Source organism: Phalacrocorax carbo, chromosome 1 (assembly GCF_963921805.1).
Source record: "Phalacrocorax carbo chromosome 1, bPhaCar2.1, whole genome shotgun sequence".
NCBI classification, from domain to species: Eukaryota; Metazoa; Chordata; class Aves; order Suliformes; family Phalacrocoracidae; genus Phalacrocorax; species Phalacrocorax carbo.
In genome coordinates this window covers 136,445,639-136,470,372 of record NC_087513.1, presented here as the reverse complement: position 1 = coordinate 136,470,372, position 24,734 = coordinate 136,445,639, and the positions used below count along the sequence as shown (strand labels likewise).

The window sequence follows — 24,734 nt, the reverse complement described above, 5'->3', positions numbered from 1 at the left end:
CCTTGCCTCGTTGCTTCTACATGAAGGGACAAGAGTTACGTACAAAGGAAGCAAGATTCAACCTATTCACGTGGCTTCTTTACCTCAGCAGATGGGGATCGGCTCCTCAGCACATCCAAAGGTGGCCCTTACACATTGAGACACACCATGCACACGTCTCAGCTGGCTGGTCAGTACTTGGCAAGCCAAAGCTCCTCTTCCTATGCTAGAATGGCACTGGATAGGAAGATCTGAAGCTAATTTACTAAACACAAGCTTAAAGAATACTTTGGAGGAAAATATTATGCTCTGGAGCTTCCTCAGATGTGAGGCCAATAATGAATTTTTATTTTTGTCCAGTTTTCACACATACTATTTGGCCTGCCAAAGCCAAATGTGGGAAACATTTTGTCCTTTATTTCGAATGTACACAGATTATTCATGCACGAAACTATACAAGAACATACATATGTGCAAGGAATATATTTGCAATGTTATACAGGGGTAGTTCTTTTAAACCTTATCTTTTCAGCTGCATATTTGTTTCTGATGGCAGCATACAGAGATGAAATCATGTTTATATGGAAACATCAAAATGAGTGATGGCCTTCAATTCAAGGGACGCTTAAAAACATACATCCACATAAATTCAATTACGTAGCATCAATATAAATGCCCAGCACTTACAAATAAAATCTTCTCATAAATTTGTGTTGCCCAATAAAACCTCAGTTCACCTATTCATTCTGGATATACATAAAATGTACACTTTTTGTATCAATTTTATCTCTTTTTTATCCTTCTGCTGGGAGCAGAGGAGGACAGAATATAATATTGCTTGTATATATAAAGACAAAATAATTCATGTGCTGCTGAATGCTACTTCTAACATGAATGACATGTCAACTGTCTGCTTCCGAAGTGTGGTAAGGCATCTAAGTGAAGAAATGCCACACACCATACAAAAATGACTAAAATATTATGTCACGAATGCTATCTTATAAATGTATTCATGTGTTAATTCACCAGTTGCATACAGCATAACAGATGTGCCGATAATCATACACATTTGTAATTTCTTTCCCATTCAGTATATTGGGTTAAGTCATAAGAGCCACACACTTTTTAAATGAACGTTGCCTACTCCTCTCGCAATACGAACGAGTCTCTCTGTGAAGATCTAAGCCACGAAGTACTGAGTCATCTAAAGAGCAAAGAAAAATAATGAAGTGAAAGAAGTCTCAAAATTAAACACGCCTGTAGATGTAGAAAGTCTGGAAGGAGGCAGATCGAATCTCACACAAAAGATCAACAAGAGACTTATGCAGGGACATAGTGGAGTCAGACAAAGCATTGCCTTTGGAAGTAAAATATAGCTGTGATTGATGGGACAGCTTAAACAAATATTCACAGCAAACCAAAATTTCCAAAATGTTTTTTAAAGAAATACGGTAAATATGAAACAGTGTCAAGTGAAAACAAATCGGGTCCTTATCTTGCTGGCGCAGTTGACATTGTATTACAGCTTCCCAGCAGGTGTTCGTGTTAGATTAGGCATGGTAAGATCTAATAAATACAGTCCTCCCTACTACGGGAAGGCAAATTAACTGAAAAAACAAACTCCAATCATAGACAGAAATAAATACCGTCAAGCGGAGACCACAACAGAGTCCTGACGGACAGCATCATACTATAAGATTTTTTGATGGAATATTAGTTTTCGTTTTATTAAAATAAACACATGTATTAAGAAAGGACCATGTGTTGTGATTCCCTGACAAAAAAATTACATTGCTTCAGTCCCAAAACAGACACCAGGATACCCTCTATTATTTCAGTATGAAAGACCGTATTTCCTTCGTGAGCATTACATGACCAACCCTAATTTTAAAGCTGACTTATTTGTGACCTTTTCCTGTTAGGAAGAGCATGGTGTTTACACATCTGTTGAAACACCATACCATTTGCAAAGTCATATTTAATTGATTCCATAAGATGTTAAGACATGTTTTAAGCAAGACCACCACTGATAAAGAAACCGTGCCAATTAAAATCAGCGTGATGCTTGATAAAGCTTCGTGTTCGTTGGCCATACCAACCTCTCTAGTTTTAAGGAAAAAATACATAGCAGAACTGGATAAAGTCTCTGATTTTCTGACTAGAAATACTTCTCTCACGGACTAGTGCCTTGCATTTTGCAAAACAATCAAAGCACAGCGCTTTGAAATCTAGCACATTCTAGGAGGATAAAGGCACCATAAATATTCATCAATTCTGCATGTGAACGCTTCTCTCCTACTATGTCTATGAGCAGACTTGAAGCCCAGGATCAGAAATCAGTCAAAAGCTGACAGAGATGCCTTTTTCAAGTAGTTCAAAGAGACTCATCAATAAAGATGAAATACATGTTTTAGTTAATTCTAAGATTCACCTTGATAAAAGCCATTTAAGATGAGGGTAAGATTTAAAATCTTGCATGTCAAATATCCACTGAAGAGTATAATTTTTCTTTTCCTATTTATGGGATTGCATATGTTTAAGAGGAGAAGAGTGAAAAGTGCTTTTACGTGTCTTAATGCTGAGAGCATATTCCTGTTGCCCTAATTTCAAACCTACTATTTTCCTGGATGTCCCAAACTCCATCACTTCTACTCTTTCAGTGAAAGAAGCTATTTTAGAAGCACAGCTCAGCTGCCTCCTCCCAGGCAGTGGTTCTAACACCAGGCAAAGCACACCTTTACAACTCAGCCAAGCAGGGGGAAAAGGTGGAAGAGCAGCCTACTGGGTACCTTAACTCACACCTGCCTCCGATCAGGGACTTTCAAGACAGCTTTGAACAGACCCCATAGGTGAGACAGCACACGCAGTGCATGTGGGCACTTCAGAGAGCCCGTGGGTCACAGGGCATCCCGCAGGACAGGGGGATGTGTACCCCAGGCATGTACAGCCGCCTCACCAGTGCCACCCATATTGCAGAGCAACCCTGTGTGGTGGCTAAGCCTGGGCGTACAGAACTGCCCCATGAGTTGCAACTGCTGCTCAGGGAAGATTTCTGTGTATTTACCTCCGACACAACAAATTTAGAGCTGTCAAGGCAGGCTTCACTGCATCTGCCACTTGGTCCTTTGTACTGTCCTTTTATGAGATGTTTGTTCAGGTAAAGGTAAATCATTAGACCCCTCTTGGTAATGGCTAACTACCAGGGCTAACTTTCACTTCTGTGAAAGCCACCTGTGCCCTAACAAAGCTGAAATATTGAACTGTTGCCTGTTCCACTCGCAACTTCTCACACAAAGATCTAACCAAGTCACAGAAATACCCATCTTCCAGGGCAAAAGATACAAATTAATTAATCTCCTCAAGTGACAAGGTCGCCAATAATTAAAGTCACGTTCCTGAACTTGCATGTCCAAGTAAGAGATGTGGCCTCTTAAATGGAGAATGAGTCTTCAGCTTCTGGTGGTTTTGCTATGCTTTTTTCTTTCCTTTTTTTTTTTTCAGTACTAAAAAGTGGCCACTGAAAAAACAATTTTCACTCAAGTAAGTTTGTCTCCCATCAAAGCAAGTTCTCCCAGAAGTTAACCCCTGGTTTGGGGAGGATGATACAGTTCTGGGGGGCACGAGGATCAGGACCAGGAACTGTACCATGCAACCTTGGCTATAATATCCAACAACTTCCTTGTGAGATGTTATTAACCACTATACAAGGTGGAAGCTTGACAGTCTGTCTCCAAAAAGGTATTGAACAGAGACCATGGAAAGACCCGGCCAAATGAAACACAGCACCGTGCTTCGGGGTGCACTTCTGCTTATCGGGGGCTGACGTGCTGAATAAGACAAAAGCTGTGCCCCACATGCTGCTGTGGTCCAGTACTGGGTATGGGCAGGAACGGAGCTCCAGGCAGTGAAGCTCCTCCAGAGTACTGAGTGTGGTTGAAGGTTGGTTTGGCCTTCTCAGACAGAAATAATAAAGAAGGTATTTAGAGACAAGGCTTACAATTAGTGCTGCTGACAGAGTAACAGTTGAGAAGTAGTTAAATGGTCATAACAAACAGGTAAGAAACTCAGATGTGCATGGTTAGCAAGGCTGCAGGAGGCTCAGCACAACTGTTATGTATAAACAACCGGCAACCACTTTCTCCTACCTCATCTGCACCTTTATTAAAGCACTGGCTCGAAAACTCAGTGTTTTCAGATAGTATTACAGAGCTAAGTTTCAAGGCAAACATATGTAAACACCTGTTAGGTAAGTGTTAATAATTCACAGCAAGATGCCAGCTTTCCATTAAGACATTTCATATGCAAAGAAAACGTTGCAAAAGGTCCTTGGAATAAACTAAATAACTTTCAAATGAAAGGAATTACATAGCTGATCCGTACTGTTCACCAAGACTTTCCTTTTGCTGATTTTAAAAAGTAAAAAAGATGTTTCTGCTTAGAGTTTAAATGTGTGTACTTAAAACCATACACATAACTTCCTCCCTTTCTGACGATGATGCCTCTGTGTTTGCCAGCTGAAGGTATCACCATGGGAGCAATAGCTGAACTTGGTTTTATGCTTCATTTCCAGCTAATCTCACTCATAAACATGTCAAACTCCTTTCACAGCACAAGCACGATCCAATACCCCAGTAAGGTTTAGCATGTGCTAATGAAACAAACTTAGATACTGTAGAGATAAAAGCAGACTGATACTTAAATCCATTTACTTCCCATTTATTATTACTATGGTTTCCCAGTACTTGGCACCCTCTCCTCAAGACATCATTAGGTTTTATAAGATTTCTTAGTCACTGCAGGACCACGGCTGCACTACTTTGGGACCCAAGCAGACCCAATGCAGCAGCCCTGCACCACACTGGCTTCCCAGCTTAGACCAGATATCTTTACACCATGCTCCACTGTGCATCTAGACATACTCTCCAAGACGTGGGGAAAATCTAATGCCTGTGGAAAGGGAGGGAGGAAGACAACAAAGGTCTATATATGCAGTATTCCTCCTATCACCTACCTCCAGCCAGGAGCTAAAAGAAGTTATATTTATACACAAATTATCAACACACAGCCTTTTCAATACAAAACCCAGTCAGAAATCCTATGCAGACATCTATCTTCTCAATGGCTGTGGCTTTCCTCGCCTTTCCAATGCAATGCTGCTCTACTTATATTCATCCAGAATGCTCTGCAAAGACTATTTGGCTTTGATCATGTCTCCCTTCTCTGTGTAGACTTCCATTGCATCTCAGCCTGCTATTACATTGAACACTAAACATATCCTTTTTCTAACTAGTCCCATCCCCTCCATCATCGTCAGCTACTGCCTATGTTCATTCTACCACGTCGGGTCTCTGTTACCCAATTTTGTGCACTGGGAACTTCACTGCTCCCCTCATTCTTGAAGACATCGCCCCTAAATATCTGTATTACCAACTTACTACTCCCATGGCTTAAGACTCCCTAAAACTTAGCAAGGGCAAAACATTTGTTTGCCGAGGCCACTAAATATCATAGAACAGTCTCTGTTCAATCCCTGGTACAACTGTGTCAGCCATCCCAGTCCTTCCTCCCCAAATCTTTCCTGCTATCCCCAGCAGGGCTTCTCAGTCTCTCTGTTTGCAAAGGCTGCGCCACTCTGAGTTAGATCCAGCACAAGAAGAGCTCCTGCTTTCCTACAAATGCTTTGGTCCTATTTTAATTAAGGGGGCCAGTCACCCTCTAGCACAACAGTATCGTTATTAAATGCCTTCATCTCAACCAAAGGACTGTATTTCAAAAAACTGTCAGGAAGCCAGAAATAAATAATTCACTGCAGGAATCTCATTCTTTTCAACTGTAATTCAAGTGACATCTTAAGCCTGCTATCTTCAGCTCCAGAAAAGGTATATGGCTAAATCTCACGCTGCTTGCTAAGTCCAAGTAGCCGGACTTGGTCCAGAAGAAGGGTCTCCATGAGCTCAAAGCACTTAGGAAAGGTGTCCTGCCACCTGAGACCATAAGAGACTGTGTAGCCACCCCAACTGTAGTATGGTCATACCACATCTCTGTTCCCACGGCTCTATTTCCAGGGTGCAACAACTCTTCAACCTGCCAAGCAATGAGCGTGCACTCTGTTCCCTACTCCAGTCATCTGGATTCAGAACACATGATGTAAAAGCTGCCATTTATGGAGCACAGGCAGTATGGATCATGCAGTATCAGCCCCTTTATCTCTACCCACTCCTCCTGCAGTGGCACCTCACTGGCTCTGCTGGGGCTGCAGCCTTCAGCAGCCTTGGGGATACAGGAAGGATTTCCTCCATAGAAAGCAAGACAATATCTAGCTTCCAGCCAGCTTCTCAGAGAGATTCCCAGGCATCCACCAAGCCCTCGAATCCAGCATCTAAACATCAAGGAGCTTTGTTCCTAAAAGACTCCCAGAGAGGAAGCTCTGTTTGAAAAATACAGCTCTGCAGCATAGCTCCCCAAGCCAGCTATCAGAGGGACAGGAGGAGTTGCCGAAGAACAGCAGATCTTCTCTTTTTAATTCTGGCACTTATGCCAGATGCCACCCTCCACAGGATCTGCAATCACAATTTCATTTACCATCAGAGTGTATAAACTGGATGCTACTGGATTAAAGAAATAAAGTGCACACATTCTGAATTTAATAATGCACTGATACAGCCCCAGGACATGTTTCTAAAAAAACAAGCAGCTATGCTGTCACAAGCTGAAAAAAACAAATGATATAGAAGGCAAATACAATACAGCAAGTTGTGCTAAAGCACACAGTAATCACCATAAAGCAAGCACAAACAAAACATGAACAATATTTACAGAGACAACTTGAAAGTGCTACTGAAATGAGAAACAGCTCAAGAATATATGTGGACAAGACTTAAGACCCCTTTACAGCTAAAAATGGTATTCAGTTGTGTGGAAGACCTCGTCATTACAGAAAACTTCCTCTGGGAAGGAAGAAGAAAGGAAGGAGGTTCTAATTACTATAACAAAAAGCAAGGATATAAAAGCTCTAGAGTAAGATTTCAGAAACTATCTCAATGATATAGGAACTCAAGGTTCATCTTCCAAAGTAAGTCAGAGGCTTCAGAAATTCTCATCACTAGAGATAATGGTGAGAACTATTCAGGGACTGCAACGCACCACGGCATCCAGTAAGGACCACGCACCACTGGTCCAACACCGACCTTTCATCTTACCAAACTGCACCAGAGGTGGGAGCTCCTCTGAGGGCCAGGTGGCACAGCAGGCACAGTCCGAAACGCAGAGCAGCCCCAGGACAGCACCTCGAGCACAGCGCTCCTGGGAGGAAACAGGACGTCACAATGTGAGTGAGACAGGGCAGGGATGCGCAAGCACGAGTCAAAGCTCTCCTGTTCCCAGCGGTGGTTGCGCTTCAGCAGCAATCCTGTTTTCCAGCCCTGATGATGTTTTACTTCAACATTAATTTCTTATGCTGTTTTGGTCTTCTCCCCGTCTTTATCTCCTTTTCTTTGAACCATGCAGCTGTAATCCACGGTCCCCTTTCTTCTCTTTTTATTTTCTTGTCCATCATTCAAGGAAAAAAGTACTTCTTGAGACTGCAAAAGGTTATGACCCCAAGCCATCAAGGCTTCATTCTACTGTGGGCAAGATCCTTCTGGCAGCCCAATTTTGTACTCGATGCTGGAGGCCACACCTGCTTGACAAAACCTCTGCCACCTAAATGCAGACTTGCCAAAATTGTTTCTCAAGAGGAAGGAGAAGAGATAGGAGATCAGATGTTGGCCAACATACTCCAGAAGCTCAAAAAAGCCCACCACTGCATTGTAAATGGCAGCAGATTATGCCCTGCGCTCCTTTTAAATAGCAGCATGGAAGCATTTAGTTCAGCAAGCCAATTTGGTACCAGCTTTTTCTGGGCCGTGTGGCCCCATCTGCCTATTCCAGTTTAGTTTAGCTTTGACTGATCCCAGTTACATAACTGTACCGTTAAGCTCATAAGTTGTAAGGTCAATATCAGGTTAAACTGTGGCTTTATAAGACAATACAGGCAAAGCCTGAACTGTCCTACTGCCACACCTATTTTTCTGTGTATCTGATGTAACTCCCAGCTCAAAGCTCAGCAGGAGATTTCCTTTCCTTCTCGCATACCTCTTCAATTTTTTTCCTTCTTCTGTTTCTCTCCCAGATTATTTTTACTTTTATGATACACTCAGGAAGATGACAGAAATGGAAGTGAGAAAAGCTAAATTGACAGGAACGCTTCTGTATCATCATTTTACTACAGGCATTTAATTGAAGTGTTTTAGGCAGCACATCATATGGCCTGTAATGAGCACACTGAACTATCACAAAATGGGGGATGAAAAGATAATGATGTTTTACCAAATGTTCAATATTTTTAAATCTAAAGTGAAATAACCCACAAAAGCAGACAGAGCTCAACTTCGGAGCAGGCCTGTTCTGGTGGCATGTTGTCCTGAAGGTAGATACCTTAAAAGCCCTGGGCTCCCTCGTGCTGGAATATGCAGGCAGGCTTGGTTAAATGAGCTGGCAGGAAACCTACCCGGCAAGTGGTTACTGAAACTTCCCTGCCAGTCAAGATCATGCCAAATCCCTGCTGAACTTCTGCAAGAGTACTGTCAAGCTGTCTCTGCAAAACATTTGTATTTGAAAAGGGCTTGGTTGAGGCTTTTTTGAAATTTTACTGACATCTTTAAAAAATACCACTCTGCCTTTCATTGCATCTGTGAGGCACCAGCAGCGTAGCTGCAATGTAACGGTAGGGTATGCCTCACAGAGTATTAGCGCAGCAACAACTTTGGAGAATGATGCAGTGAAAGAAATCACTCTTCGTGTAAGCATGCTTCAGATGTTGACACTGGAGAGCATCATACTTTCTGCAGTAACCTATCAACTTCTGTTTGGTTGAAGGAATGCTGTAGCACAAGGGAAGAGCAGTTTTCATTCTACTGTGGAAAGAAATGATACTCAGAGTCCCAGAATCACAGTAAAAAATAGGTCAGAAGTGACCTCTGAAGGTTGTCTGGTCCAATCTCCTGCTCAAAGCAGGGTCAGCTTCCAAGTTTAACCAGGTGCCTTGGGGCCTTGTCCTGTCAAGGGTTGGAAATTTTCAAGGACAGACATTCCAGAGCCTCTTTGGGCAACGCATTTCAATACTTAACCACTCCTGCTGTGAATGTTTTTTTCCCTTAGATCTAGTGAAAATTCCTTTTGTTGCAACTTGCAACTATCGTGCAACTCTGGGAACACCCATCTCCATCTTCTCCTTAGCACCCATCCAGGTAGTGAAAGTGGAATTATATCCCCCCTTATTCTTCTCCAGGCTGAAACAAATCTCAGCCTTTCCTTGTGCATTAAGCACTCTCATCCCCTAACTGCCTTGATGGCCCTCCATTCCACTTGCTCCAGCATGTCAGCACCTTCTTTGCACAAGATGTGGACTCACAAGGGCCGAGCCACTTCCCTTGGCCTGCCAGTTACCTTGCTGCCTATACAACACAGTAAGCAGTCACTTTGTTCTCCACATTACGTGCCTTCCCCCACTCACTAACGTATCTATCTGGTTTTCCTCCGATCCATGTCAGACGGTGTAATTTAGCTGCATTTGGGCTAGAAAAAAGGCGGGAAGCTCTGTTACATAGTTCAAGAAAGAAAGTATGCTCAGCTGTTACATTCACCCTGCCTCTGTTGAGGAGAGGTTTATGAAACAGAAAGGTCTTTCTCCGACCCTTGACAAAGCACGGTGTTTGCTCAGACCTCAAGCAGAGAAAAGGGGCAAGAAGCATTTTGGACAGTGAACCAGAGATTTTTCAAATATGCAAATGTACTAATATAAATCTTACTAAATATTCTGCTAAAAAGCTGCTTTAAAACCCTCCACATAGGTTGACTGCTAATTATATCACATGCCTTTAGTGAATACAGAATTAAGGCGCATTATCCCTGGGAAAAAAGTAAAACTTCTGATTGTTTATCTAAGTAATTTGGCTGCCTAATTCTCCCAGCTGGCTACGGTTTGGTACCCGCTCTCTAACGCAGGCCACTTTGTATAGTTTGTAAACACGCTGTCCCCTTCTAAAGACGTATGAGACGTGTCCCCATCGCGTGCTGCTACAAGAGCTGTCACTAGAGAGAGAGACACGAACACATGCTTGAGAAACAGTAGTGAAGCAACGAGCAAAAGGCACACCATATTTTGTCAGCAGGAATGTTATGAAATAGCCACAAGAAAACTCAACCATATTGTTCTAATTTAGGATAGAGTAGATAGGGTCTTATTTTGGAGCATGAAAATGTAATCTATCCCAGTCTCTCTTTCCCCACCGCCCCTTTCAAGTAACAGCCTGCCCTGTCATCCACATTAAATTAACAGCTAAACATAGTTGACTTCCAACCAGGATGTTACAAGGATTTAGCCTTCCTATATACACATACACTTACAAAAGAAATTGTGGTAATGAGATTGAGATCAAAATATTGCCCAGAATCCTTTTAAAATCAAGGGCAGAGAAAAGAGAAGAGGGATTTCTTTATGATTTAAGAGGATAAATATGATACGTACGATGAAAACAACAACATTTGAGAAGTTATAGCAGATGTGTTAATCCGCGTGCTTTAGCTTCAAATTCTCCCATTTCACATAAGTGTCAGCTTGTCACAGAGCTTGATGGCACTGTATAAAGAAACAACTGCATATCTTCTAAAAACAGAAGATGGTGAGATCTCTTGGACAGTTTGCCCAAAGACTCTATTGTGCCTAAGCTCTTATGGGAATACAATTCAGAAAGGTTTATTCAATAAATTAAAAGAAATACCTCCTACGGGAAGCAAAAGACATAACAGAATGAAAAACATTTCCTGTACGAGGAATATTTTTAGACTTTTAGAGAGAGAGGCAAATGAAAACTGAACAGAGCACTGCCAACTGGTTTCTCACCACATTACTCTCAGTAGGGTGCAACTCAACTGAAATTACCCTTTAGAGAAAAAGGAAAAAGACAGTGCTCAAAATTATCTTGCCATATTACAACAGTGACAGAAAACAAAGGGATAAAGCAGATAAAACCTGAAAACAGCAATGGAAAAATTGTATTAGTCCTCCTCTTGCAAAACCAGTTATAGATGGTCAGTGGAGGTACAGTCCCATCACTGAAAATCAAATCCAGGAAGCCAGTCCTTTGGAGAAGCATGACTCTGAGGCAGTGCAAAAGTAATTGTAATCACACTATATAAAAAAAAATAATTCATTTGTTAGCGAAGTCTGTATCATACTCTGTACTTTGCTGAACTCTGTCCATTTACAAGACAAATCTTTTATGAGAAAAAAAGGACTCATTAACATTTGACTTGGCCAATCCAAATAATAGGCTGCAGCTACAGTAAAGCATCTTTGATTTTGGTATGAACTTCAGGTGATGAAAGCAAGAAAAAGACACATTATCTTCCTTTTTAATGTTCGGCATGGAGGATAAGTGAAGATACACATAACAAGGACAACTAGAGATGCATAAAAGACAAGCCCAACCTGAAAAGGTCTGAATGCATGGAACAGCGGAGAAAAAAGAAAAGCAAGATCTACCCCAAGTCCTAGCAGGTTCTCAGCAGCCGCAGGGAGTTTCTGCCTGGAACTGAGCGCTCATGTGCACCCTCACTAAGTGGGATGCTCAAAAAGCTCTTTCTGACCTTACGTTGTCAAAGAGTCCTCATGGAGAAATACCGTAAATCAGAAAGTCTTTGCTTTGAGAGGATACAGAAGAGAGCAAGGAGGAAGATCCAGAAAAGACAGTTCTGGTTTCACAACTTGGGAGGCTGATGCAAGCTGTTCCCATAGCCAGCATTGTGAGGACGATGACCCAGGGATAAGAGCTTTAGAGTGGGAAACTGGTGTTTGTATTTGCAGGCCAGAGGCACAGTACCTAACCTACTTAGCTCCCAAAACATGAACATGTGGCACCCGACATCTGGTTCCAGTACGACAATGTGGCAATCGTCAACCACTGGAAGCTCATCAAATCCTTCAGAAACACTCTTAACTCTCCCAGGGATTTAATAACTCCTTGCTGACAACCAGAGCAGAACAGACGTGTAACTTGAAATAGCCACTCTGTACACATCTAGGAAAAGCTGAAACTCAACCAGAGAGCCTGTGCATACACTTCCATTGCTGTGTATTATTGCTACAGGATAAGAACAGATAAAAAATAAAAGCAATTATTTTGAACGAACACAGCTTAAAGATCTGCACAAAACAAGAGATAAAAAAGTTTTAGAGAGAAGTAAAATTCTAGGACTGAATGACAACTAAAGGCTTTGCTTCCTACCTGAGACTCTGTTTTGACTATTAGTATTCACCTGCCAACAGTAAAGCACGCACTTGAGTGCTCTGTCAGACTGAAGTCTGAGAGCTCAGTACCTTGCAAAATTGGACGATGAGTTGCAATGTCAAATTCCAATGAAGTCCCTTACCTCCCTATTGCCCCCCTTCCAGTTTCCATAAGCTGAATGGAATATTTGGCCTCTTCTCCCACCATCCAGACGCCTGGTTCAGTTAAAAAATCGTGTAACCTAAAATGTACAAAAGCTATGTTTTAAAACCTCAGCTTACTTCCAGTGACCCTTACAGTCTCAAATACTACACGACATAGCCAGAAAATCAAATATGAGCAGGATTGTATCATGTTTAATGAGACTAAGATAGTATTGCCATTATAACCTTCATTTTCCATACATTTTTACATTAAGATTTCAACTCTGCAACTCTGATGCTGAAACAATCTAGTTACTACTATCCTAGCATGAGCGTTCAGCCCTACTTGCTCAGAACTCCCTGCTGGTTTCCATTATGATATTTACATCTGGAAGTAAAAAAAAGGGGGGGAAAAAAGTGCTTAATACCTATACGCTTATACAGCCACAACACTGCAGAAGAGTGAAGAGAAACTCCCGAAAAGTTCTCCACCTGCAAATTGTCACAGCTGTAGTTCTTGTCATACAAAAGAGCCTGCAAAGCTAATTGTGCCGCAAGTCTATCATGAAGTCAAGACAGCAGTCTGGGTTGTTGATATTTTAGAGGCTGCTCAAAATTACTTTTCAGTCTCGTTTCTATTATTTTCACCAGTTCCTTCCCCGTTACTTCAGCAGTGCACACTCAGGGAGAATTCTGACTGTCCTAGCTGTCAACTTCCATATTTTCACCAAATGTCTTCAGAAGTAATTTAGTTGGGAATGGGAAGCGTGAATTTGCCAAATTCAGAAATGTTGACTATATTTAGTTACTTTTAATGGCATTCCTCTTCATATGAGACCCACAACATCTCTGCTCACCAAATTTTGCAACTACGGAACTCTCATGGCATTGAATGGAATGGACTTAGGCTGAAACTAATCTGTGTGTCTAGTATTTTAGGGTGTCTTAAGAAGGAAAATAAAGCAGAACAGTTCAGTAGTAAATATCAACACACAACATTTTTTACTTTAAAAAAACAAAACCTTCCAAAATACAGTTCTCACACATCTCATTAAAATGTCCCCCTCAAAGGGAAAAATGCAACTTAGCAATTTTGGGGATGGGGGAGTGTCCATTTTTTTAAATGTTTGGAGGAAGAACAAAATAACAAGGTGAGAAAAAGCCTTTTAAACACGCTAGACCCCCATTTTGCTTCCTGGACAGTTAATCAGGGCTCTACAGGGGAATATATTCAAACATCTCTTCCATCCACATAGAAAAATGTTTGGGCTAGGTATCAAGGTGCCTAAGGGTAACAGTGAGCTCACATTTAACTTCGGCTATGTATCACTCTTCAGAGATTGTTACGGCAAAGAGATCAGCTAGGGCTGATGGCAATTTAATACATTCCCTGTGATTCCTTCCCAAAGACGACAAATTTTCCATCTGATGGGGAAACAATTCTGGAGCATCTCATTGTAACGAGCCACACAACAAACACAGCCAAATGCAGAAGCAATAAAGTCAAAAACCTGAGGCCAAGAGCTCAGCAAAGATAAAGCCTGTAAGACTGTGGCAAGTGGACGGCGACAAATATGACATTGTCACAAGAGACTAAATCTTGAGGAGGTAATCCATTAAAATATTTGCATGTGTTAAATTAGTTTGTCAGGGAGTACCAACCTTTAGACAATGTGAACTACTGCAGCCTTCAGTGGTAGAGCCTTATTGCCAGTTCCAAGTGCAGCAGCTTTGTTTTAACACCTCGAAAGCTTCAGCTTAACCCCTCGTCTGACAGATATGCTGTTACATCAACACCACTTGAAATGCAATGCCTAGTGAAAACTGGGGGGAAGGATCTCTTCACTTACATATCTCATCTGAGATCTTTTGAAAGTGATGCAGTGTGTGTATATATCTATTTCATGTTTTCTTCATTCATTGTAAGGAATAGGAGAAAACTGCCTTCTTTTCTGTAGGCAACCTACAAGTTTCAGAATATGTGTCAATCATTGCTTACAAGTTGAATAAGGGAAGGAAAAATAATGAAAAGCTCTTCCTCCTCTAAATTTACAATGAAGAAGTTCTGCTCCTGCCAGCTGATTACGCGATCAGTCCTTTCTCTCTCCAAAACAACTTGTCCCACTAATCTCAAAGAAAAGTATTCATTTCAAGCACCCAAAGATATACATCCATATCGGAATGTAACCTCTCTGTTTGCCCAGTTTTTAAGAATTTTGCTTTACCCTTTATCTTTGAAAGTATTTCTCTTGTATGTCCTTCCATCAGCATAGTTTTGAAGCAAGGACTGGCGGAAAAAAAAAGCAGAAAGAAGTAAGCTAACCACTCACAGTAACTTGGGAAAAAAAAGGTTAAAATTCATTTGCAAAAAACAGTGATGCTCAGGAGGAAACTTTAGCAAGCAAGGAGATATGGAAAGAGGGAATCTGAGACCGCCTTCCCAACGGATTTAAACTCTTAAAGTATCAGGCAAGTGAATTTACAGAAGCTGACCCCCAAGGCAACTATTAGCTGAAACTGGTGTTGTGAGCGTGCACTACTTCCAACAGCTGTACCCTAAATTATCACTCCATATAACTCAAACAGAAGTTATAAAGTAATTTGGCTAAAGTAATGTTGTTCTGATATTGCAGGTGAGCATCTCCAGCCTCCCTGCAGCTAGCCACAGCTTGGCCAGCTGGCAGCTCAGGAGACACCAGGATGACTCCTGGCTTCTCCTCTAACACCTGGTAAGGAACCAGGGCGACCTTCCCTCTCGCATCTTGGGAAACCCTTCGCCCCGTTGTGCTTGACAGAAAGCCTCCCTGGGCAAGCAGGCAGGTCGATCGCAGGCTGTGCCAGGAGGAGGAAGACATGAGGAAGGGCTGAGCCAACCACCCGCAGCAACCGGAAGGTGCTGAGGAGCAACTGCAAACTCACGATGGTGCCTCCTGCTTCCCAGCGGCCAGGCACGCGAGTGGTAAGGCTGCAGATATTATGCTACCATTTCCTTATAAACAGCTCTTCCCAAAAAAAAACATATTAACTGGAGATGTTAAAGTTTAATTAGTCAATAACACACAGAGTATGACCGCAAAATAATCAGGCCATATAAATTTAAGTGTGTAGATTTGGTTTATCATGATAAAGATTACTCAGATACATTCACGCAATTTGCCATATTTTTTTATACACACGCTGGGGCCTTCCATTGCCATCTTTAGGACAGAAGAATAAGCAAAAGAATCAATGCAACTTGAGACTTCACACAGATCTATTTGTTTTGAGCTATTTTGGACTTTTCACCTGGCAAACATTCCAGTCAGTCACTGTAAGAATCCTTAACTTGTGTGGGACTACTCACATACTTAAGCATAAATGTATGACTAAATGTTGGCAGAATCAAGGCACTACTGTATCTCTACATATTTTACCACCTTTTTCCATTATATTTAGTTCACTTAGAGAGTCACCCAACCTTATGAAACACTTAATGAAAGCACAATAGTCATAACAGACTTAATTTTGTAAGTGAAAGTGAATTTTCTTTAAGGAAAGTGGCTTAAAATGACAGCTGAGATCCAATGGGAATTAAGGATGAATGCTTTTTTCCCTTGTTAAAAAATCCCCCTCAGCTTCACTCCGCTGAAACCACTGGTAATTTCACTGATTTCCACAGACCCAGGAACAGGTTTTTTATTTAAGCAGCTTCTATGCGAGCAAATAATAGACAGGGGAAAGAATGCTTGTCAGCAAAGTAAAGCTCTACTAAAAATAATCTTTACAACTGTAAAATATTCTTGTGAATAAAATTACATGCCAATAAAGAAGAGCCAAATCATCTGGGAGCAAGAGACGCCACTGTCACATGATGCTTCACATCCAAAAATCTGTGGACCCAAGAATATAGGCCTAACACCTTTCCTTGTGTAAAGCCTCTCAGTGTGACCTGCTGCTGAAACTGGAAATGCCCTGTGCACTCTGGCATTCCATTAAAAATGATGTACAAACAGCCACGTGAACTGAGCAGCAACCTTTCCATCCCTAGGCCAGCAGACAGGGCTGTGGTATAAAATGCTGAAGTCAAAAAACTACAATAAAAAGAAGGTAAAACAAACAAACCACCCTTCTCCTGGCCTCATATCAAAGCTATTTTGGGCATTTTGGCCTCATATACAGAAACTGCAGATCAGCTGGTAAGGGAGTGCTCAGTGCTGCCTTCAAAATCTGAATACAGCGGGGCCAGGTGCTCCGACCCCTGCAGCCCCAAAGCAGCGGGCTGCCCACGGGCGGGATTCGCACAGCTCACGTTCCAGCATGTGCTGCAAAACCGCATCTTCACCACATCCCTCTAGGCGCCAGCGCACAGATCCAGCCTGGGACAGGTGAAGGAGGTCCTGCTCAGAAGTTACTATTTTGGGAGGTTCTGAAGAGAAAAATCTCTGATGCACTTTTACTTCCCTTTACCGCTTTAGAGATTACGGTAGGGGGAAGAAAGTAATTCCCACCTATATCTCCTAAAGTACTATTTTTAGTGCATGACCCTGTCACTTGCGCAGTGGCTTCAGAGGAATGTTTTCCAAAAAGTGCAATTATATTGAAGATGTTAGAATGAAGGTAAAGAAAACAGGTTTTGTAACGCATATCTCTTTTATTCCCCAGCTAACAGGATGGGAATTTCTAAATATTCAGACTAAAACCCTCCATGCTTATTCTCAGCTTGCAGTTATCTATTCAGTTGTCTTTTACAGCTGAGTAAAATCATTGTCATGATGTACTTCATTTTTCAGGTTGGAAAGAACTGAATGACACATTTCCTATTGAGAATACAATAATTTTGATAATGGGACCTTTTCAAGTTACAATATTATAAATAGTTATTTCCTTTTCACCCACTAAAATGTGTTTTTTTCACCTTCTCAAGCGCACTTGCTTTGCCACAGCTAGGGTGAAGCCCCAGAGATCCAGGATCCTTCGCTTCCTGAAAACTGAACAAGTCTTTTTCCAGTAAAGACTAAATAGGAAGCAAGCAACTAAATCCTTCATGAACGACGCTGGTTTATGATAAAACCAAACTGAACGAACATTAGGATTCATGCCTGCAATAAGAGGGGGAATACGATCAAAATTATGTATGCGCAGTTTCATTTAAAATATAGATTAAAACCATTTATATGCGTCATTGCTGATAGTTGTAACTAAATTAATACTTATATAACGCCTTGCAAAACAGAAGGTATCAGGCTCCCACAAATTCCCAGCGACGACGTTGATTTGCCGCAGCAGCCTGCCTTTGAGGCGCAGCACACCCTGCCCCGCCATCGCAGCCCCACCACCGTGACTGCTGGGACGGCGACTGCAATGACACTCGTGCCCAGCCGAGGGCTTATGGAGGCCCGGCCACCTGCCCAGCCCGGCCACGGGGACCCAGCACAGAGACATGGGTGCTCGCTTGTCCTGGCAGCACTGGCCTCAGACATTCACAAAATTGTTCCCTTACATCAGAATCACATGTTGGGTTGGTTTTTTTTTTCCCTAATATAAAGGTGATTTTGTTTTTTTAAACATATGTACTGGTTACTCTAAAAATCAGGCTTCATCAACAGGAAAGATGCCTCCAAAATACAAGATTGCGCTTTGTTAGCGTAAACACCCATTTCTTAAATGTATGAAAGATACTTTCCCAGGTTCAAATGCCAAGTAAACAACAGTTTGTCACAGAAAGCGCTGTAACATCACATGAAACCTCACTGAATCAGATTTAACTATAAACGACATCAGTGTAACGCAATCACGTTATTCGCAATATAACCCCTCCCCGTCCAGAATAAGGTTTGACTATTTAAAAGCGCTAGATGCACACCACGGCGGGAAAAATAATCGTACTTTTGAACTTGCAGTCTCAAGGTGTGCTGTGCTACATGGTTTGACAACATACAGACCTGCAAAACCCGCCAGGTGAACTAACCCTTACACGCCCCGAGCGTCCGACACCTTCGCATGGATTCAGTGAAAACAGAGAGACCCGCTTAAAGTGGGTCAGAGCGCGTGCTCTGAGTCTGGGACGCAGTCCAGAAACTCCGCACAGGAAATCTTATGTATCTTATACTTTTTGATGTTCCTTCTCAAACCGTAAGTGGATAAGCAGCCAACTTACTCTTAATTAGTGTGAGCATCTAAAGGTCATTGCCCACTGTCTCACTGGAGGTTTTTTGTCACTGACACTGCAACTCCCACACAGTTCTTGGAAATCATGAATCTTTAATTATCTTAGAATTGAAGCATTGAGATGAAATATTGCTAAGAGTAACTTCTGATCACAAGACTTAATAATAACCCATTTTTGAAAACTGCTGAAAACCTTCATTGCCTCTTCCAACATTAGCCTGAAGTCACCCCCTGGGTGCTGACACTCCCTCCCAACCGGCAGATATTGACAGCTTTTACGCCCCAAGCTAGCAGGAGGACGCAGGGTCTCGTTCAGGGTGCGAAGCAGGCTTTGCCCTTAAAGCTGCTTGTGGTAATCTTGGGATGCTGCCTGGTTTGGCTTTGGATCCCACATCACTGTGTAAGGTAACGATTTTTCAAGGACTTCTGCATCCCACTGAAACTATGGGGCTGTTTTGTTGACAAACCTAGTTAGTATTGGCTACTCATAATAAATACATCTGAAATGGAAGTGGAAATAAACCGAAAAGGCTGCCTTCCGACCCCAACCCGAAAGCTCCAGGAGGGACTGCTAAGCGGTTAAGCAGGAAACCTAAACACCACAAAGAGGACGAAGAATTTCTCCAAACAGAAAATTTCTTCTCCCGCTGCAATGGGCTGTGCGTAACCAGCTCACCGAGCAATCGCTATCAAGAAACAATGGCACATTCTTTGAATACAATCGTCCAGATGGTACGATAGCTGCAGCCCAACACCGACGACATCCAAGTTAAACGGATAAATATTTGCATTGCAAAGTTGGGTTTGTCTTGGAATAGGATCGCTCCTCATGTGGTTTTGACACATGTGTGTTGTCAAATAAATCACAGATCACTGGGCGTGCACATTAAAAACAATTTGTCTATCTCTTTAGAAGCCATCGCATACTTCGGTTTACGAGGTGTGAAACTGGGAGGGGGAAGGTTTTACATGCCCGGGACAACTACAGACGGAGCCCGTCGGGGGAACGCCAGACGCCGCCGTCCGTCCGTCCGTCCCGCCACCGCCGCGGCTCCCCGCGCCCGGCGCTAACACGCGTGCCCCTTTCCCACGGAGGCCTCGACGGCACCGCGGCCACCGCCCGGGGCCGCGGCCGGCCGTCCCGCTGTCACGCACCCACCGCCGCGGGGCGACCGCCCCGTCCCGGGGCTCCGAGGGGCCGGGGCGCCGCACGGCGGGGGCCGGTGCCCGTCCCCGGGGGCCGGGCGCTCCTACCTCGGATTTCCACACGACGTAGGCGGCGGGGCGAGGCCCGGGCGGCGAGGGCTGCCCCTTCCTCTGCTGCAGCCAGCGGCGGGGCGAGGAGAAGATGCTGTTGGCGGGGCCGGCGGGGCCGCTGAGCGCCGAGGCCGACGGGGTCCGCGCCAGGAAGGGCAGCTCCCAGCCGGGGCTCCGCTTCCCGCGGGGGCTCTCCTCGTCGAAGAGGGCGCTGCCCGGCGGCGACCGCTCCAGCGGGGTGCTGGGGGTGGAGAAGGAGGCGCCGGGGGTCGGCGGGGCGCCCCGGGGACGGCGGCGCTCCCCGGGGGGGCTGCCGGCGCCCCGCACCCGCGGCGCCCGGCCCGCGCCCTCCCCGTCCTCCCGGCCGCCGCCGATGATGGCCGGGTCGAGGCTGCGCGTCTGGCGGAGCCTCCGCTTGGAGAGGCTTTTGGCGGCGGGCGCGGCGGCGGCGGCGGCCGGGGAGGAGCAGGAGAAGACGCTGCTCAGCAGGCTCTGCGCCGACATCGCGGCGGCCGCTGCCCCGGGCACGGCGGGGGCGGCCGGGGGTCCCGGGCTCTCGCTGCCTCCTCTGCCTCCGGCCCCCCGCCGCGGCGGCGCGGAGCGGCGCGGCTCCCGGCGCGCCCCCCCGCGCCCAGGCTCAGCCCCCGGCGGCGCGGCCCGACGGCGGCACCGGGGGGCTCATGGCGGCGTCCGGCGCTGCGGCTGCTCCGGGGCTGCCGCCGCCGCCGCCGCGGTCACTTTGCTGGGAGGGAGAGGGAGGGAAAGGGAAAGAAAAAAAAAGTTACAAGAGAAAAGGGGAGGGAAGGAGGCAGCAGCGGAGCTTTTATCTCGGCTCGCCGCAGCCTGCCAGAGTCACTCCCCCCGCGGCCGCGATGCGCGGGGCAGCCGCTCGCCGCACCCCCCACGCTGCCGGGTCCCCGCTTGGCGGGGTCCGCTTGACCCCCCCACCCTCTCCCCTCCTGCTGTCCCCCGCAGCCCGGACCCACCGCGGGGCGCCCACGTCGGGCTGGGGGCGTCGGGCCGGCAGCCGCGGGGGGCTGGGGGGGTCTGAGGGGCTGCGGGTCCCGGGCCCTGCCCCGGGCGGCCCCGACGGGGCGCTGCGGCCGCGCCGGCACCGCGCCGCGGTTGCCTTTCGGGGAGGGATCGAGCAGCGAGGGACGGTTGTTGTTCGGAGCGATCGTTCCGGAGGCGCAGCCGGGGAAAGCCCCGGGCTGACCCTGCCAAGTCCGGCGTCGCAGCCCCGTCCCGCCGGGCTGCTGGCTGTGGGACCCCCGTGTCCTCCTCCGGGAGAGCTGCTGCCTTCAGGGGAAACTTAGAGCACTAGGGAGGGCTCTGGCAGGGTGCAACACACGTCTGTAGGGCTGCCGGGACTTCAGCGGATCTCGACCAGCAATTACGTTCCGGCACGAGTCTCTCTTTCCATCCTGTGCCGATTTGTGAAGAGGGTCTTATGTACCTGACCACAGCAAACAGCTGCTTTGAGGCCATGCTCTGCTGCTTTTGCCTGACAGTCTGTGCAGAATATTCCCACGGAGAGGCATGGGGACATGAGCCCCACAGGCAGCATGGGTCACCCAAGACCTCTAACTGTTCTGCTGGGTACCTCACACCAGCAGAAAAAAGGAGCGGGATCAACGAAGCTAAGCCTCCTCAGGACAAATAACTAAACTTGTTTGATCCACTGTAGAGACTTTCTCTGCTCTTGTCTCCAAGCATAAGCAAGGAAACATTTGTAGGGAGAAAGGAACAAACTTGGGAAAGCCAAAATGGTAAAGAAACGCAGGAACGGGACGCTCGCAGGGGAAGAATACCACACAGCCCCACGAAGGCTGGCAGGCAGCCAGCCAGCTCTTTCCCCACCTGGAGAGAAGGAAACTGTCTCTCAGCTGCAGGATCTGACTCCTGCCCCCCTCTCCCAGCTGGGAACGCTGAGTCCTCCCCTCACTGGAAGCAGTTCAATGGCGATGCTTGCCAGGTTCGTTCTGGAGGCCCCACACCATCATTTACTTAGTGTTTCAATGTTACTAACCTGCAGCTAACCATCAGCTTCACGGGTGAGTTCTGATCTGTTGCTTTGTTGTCAGCAAGGGATACAGCCATTACATTTTTTGAGATGAAAAGCAAAACACACAACCCCAAATCCTGTTTTGCTTCCAGACCTATACTTTTATTTATGGAGGGAGTGGAAGACGCCTAAGAACAGACTAGCTAAGAGCTCAAGTGCAAGTCTTGTATCTCCCCTGTCTCAGATGAAATCACCATCAGACTACCGATTCCATGAGACCTAAGCATCCTTCTTTTGACCTGAGACACCACCAGCTCCACAGTCTCCCCAAAAGTATCGCAGACAACTCTTAAAATTCCTTAGAAAAAAAATTGGCAATTTTGAATAAAAAGCACTTCAGCATAACACACAGGTTATTTTCTCCTCATGCTGCATTTTCTCCTCCAGCCCTAGTGCAGGGTGTTCTCCCAGGCATCCTGGAGCCCATGCAGGTAAGTGCTCCTTTGCAGCATTTTCTAGTTTCATCAATAGAGGGAGTAGATAGTTCTTTCCTTTGTGGCATTATTTAAGGTTCACGAAGAGAAACAGCACGCTAGCCCATCCACTTTCAAAGGGAGGTGTTCTGATTCCATGTAATGTTTCCAAATGGGAGTTTCTCTCTTTTTTTTTTTTTTTTTTTTTTTTTGTCTTTTGTCTGAAAAGGAGCTTTCCCCCCTTATTTCACCAAAACTGCCCAATTCGAAAGCCTGCTAGTTCCTCCACAGCTAAGGTTGCAGCTGTTTCTGTTTAAACCTTCATTTTGCCTCCTCATTAATGCCTTCAATAAGGTCTCATGCTTGAGATGAAAGAGAAGGTCTGAAGCAAAAACGATGATCCGAGTTTGTTTCTGCGGTTCTGTCCCCACGCTAGCAGTTTGGTTGAGGGAGACACGTCTGCAGTACAGCTCTATAGACGTGTGGCTCCAAGCATTCACGGTTTTTTGTCCTCTACAAACATACCATGGGAACATGAAGGGACAGGAAGACACAAGGAAAAAAGGCAGAGGGGGAAATTCAGTGCTGTAATCACATGAGGAGCAGACAGGACAATCACGCCTGCCTCTAAAATCTGCTGGAAACGGTTGCTGCCGTTCTCCGTAGGGTGATTTCGCCCGCTTTGAAGAGCTGATACTCTTGGGCACAGGCAGCTGCCAGCAGGCAAACCTCCAAATGCAGACTCAGATCCTCACACGCCGCGCACAGAACCTGTGAAAGGAGACGGAAACGATAAGTGCAACACTAGAATCATACGCCAGTTTACAAGCGACCACTCTAAATGAAGTGGGAGCACAGCATTCTTATTTCCACTACTTTAGCTCAGGTATTACTGTTGCCCAGCTGATTTTCTCCATGAGAACCCTCATGAAAAATTGGAGTATAGTTTTCATGAGACACAGACCCTAAGAATCATCACAGCTGCAATTCAGTGAATAAATACAGCATATGCACAGAGAAGCTTCGTGTAGACAGCTTTACTACCTGTCTTAGCTGCTGTCTGTATCTTTGGGGAGCAACACTAGTATAAGCACTTGCTGATTATTTTTTAAGTTGCTGTTTATGATCGCTGTGAACTGCATTATTGTGAGACCTGGCAGCACCACCCATGCAGTTAGGCTCCGGGGCTCTGGTGGGCACTGTACAAGCACAGAAAAAGACAGTCCTAATCCCCAAACCTTAGAGGTAACCTCCACCCACAAGGTATCGGCTGTGCAGCCTTAATGCAGAGGAATAGAAAGATGATACTAGTTGATCCGATATTGGTCATCAGCCCTTCTCTTCCAAAGCAAAGCTGTTTGTGTAACTGCTGCCCATAAAGTTGCAGTAGTAGTTAAGGAATTGGGCAGTCCTTCCTGGAGCTGGGGGGAAGCAATATAGACAGTGGATGTGCTGACTTCTGGAGCCAGAAGGGTTTTCCTAATAGTTTACATGGTCATATTTTTTTACAGTGAAAGCTTAAACCCAGTGAGGATGTTTATTCTTTGTTCTCTTTGACTGCCCATCACCACCTTATGCAGGAGTTAGCTGACTTACTGCAACGTGAAAGATCCCTCCTCAGCTTTTCAAGTCTGTATTTCTGAAAGTGAGCAAGGTCAATATGGATCTGTAACACAATAAGAATTCAGAAATGTGGTGATAAAGGTTCTTTACTTTCCCATGAGGTGAAACAGAAGAGTAATCACCTCAAGTGTATGTATACAAATGCATGCAGTCTAGGTAACAAACAGGAGGAACTGGAGGTCCGTGCCCACTCAGAAGGGTATGACATCATAGGAGTAACTGAAACATGGTGGGACAACTCAAACAACTGGGGGATCGCAATGGATGGTTACAAGCTCTTTCATAAGGACAGACAAGGTAGAAGAGGTGGAGGAGTTGCACTCTACATCAAGGAACACCTTGAATGTATCAAAGTCAACTATGGTGATTGCGACTGCTCTATCGAAAGCCTCTGGGTTAAAGTCAAAGGGGTCATCTCCAAGCAGGACCTCACAGTGGGCACCTGCTATTGACCTCCTAACCACGACGACGAAGCTGACGAAGTGATATTTGGGGCACTAAAGCAAGCTTCTGGCCAACAGAACCTGATCCTGATGGGTGACTTCAACTACCCAGACATCTGCTGGAAGAACAACACGGCAGCTCACATGTCATCCACCAAGTTCCTGGAATGTATAGAGGACTGTTTCCCGATACAAATGTTAGATGTGCCAACCAGGAAGGAGGCGCTGCTGGACTTGCTATTCACAAAGCAAGAAAGCCTGCTTTGTAACATCTCGGTTAGTGACAGCCTTGGCTGCAGTGACCACAATATTGTGGAGTTCGGGATCCTGCTGAG

General features: G+C 45.1%; 1 protein-coding gene across 2 annotated transcripts in view; it reads right to left on the bottom strand.

Annotated features, from left to right (window-relative positions):
- ARHGAP6 (Rho GTPase activating protein 6) overlaps positions 1-20,781 on the bottom strand; it is a 342,515-nt gene extending 321,734 nt beyond the window's left edge. The window contains exon 1 of one of the 2 annotated variants that reach the window (XM_064475524.1): positions 19,853-20,781. In XM_064475524.1, coding sequence (XP_064331594.1) covers positions 19,853-20,359 — 507 coding nt within the window. In that variant the 5' untranslated portion in view covers positions 20,360-20,781. The remainder of the gene's footprint in view (positions 1-19,852) is intronic. The other variant, XM_064475554.1, reaches the window with a different exon arrangement.
- Positions 20,782-24,734: the final 3,953 nt, after the last annotated feature.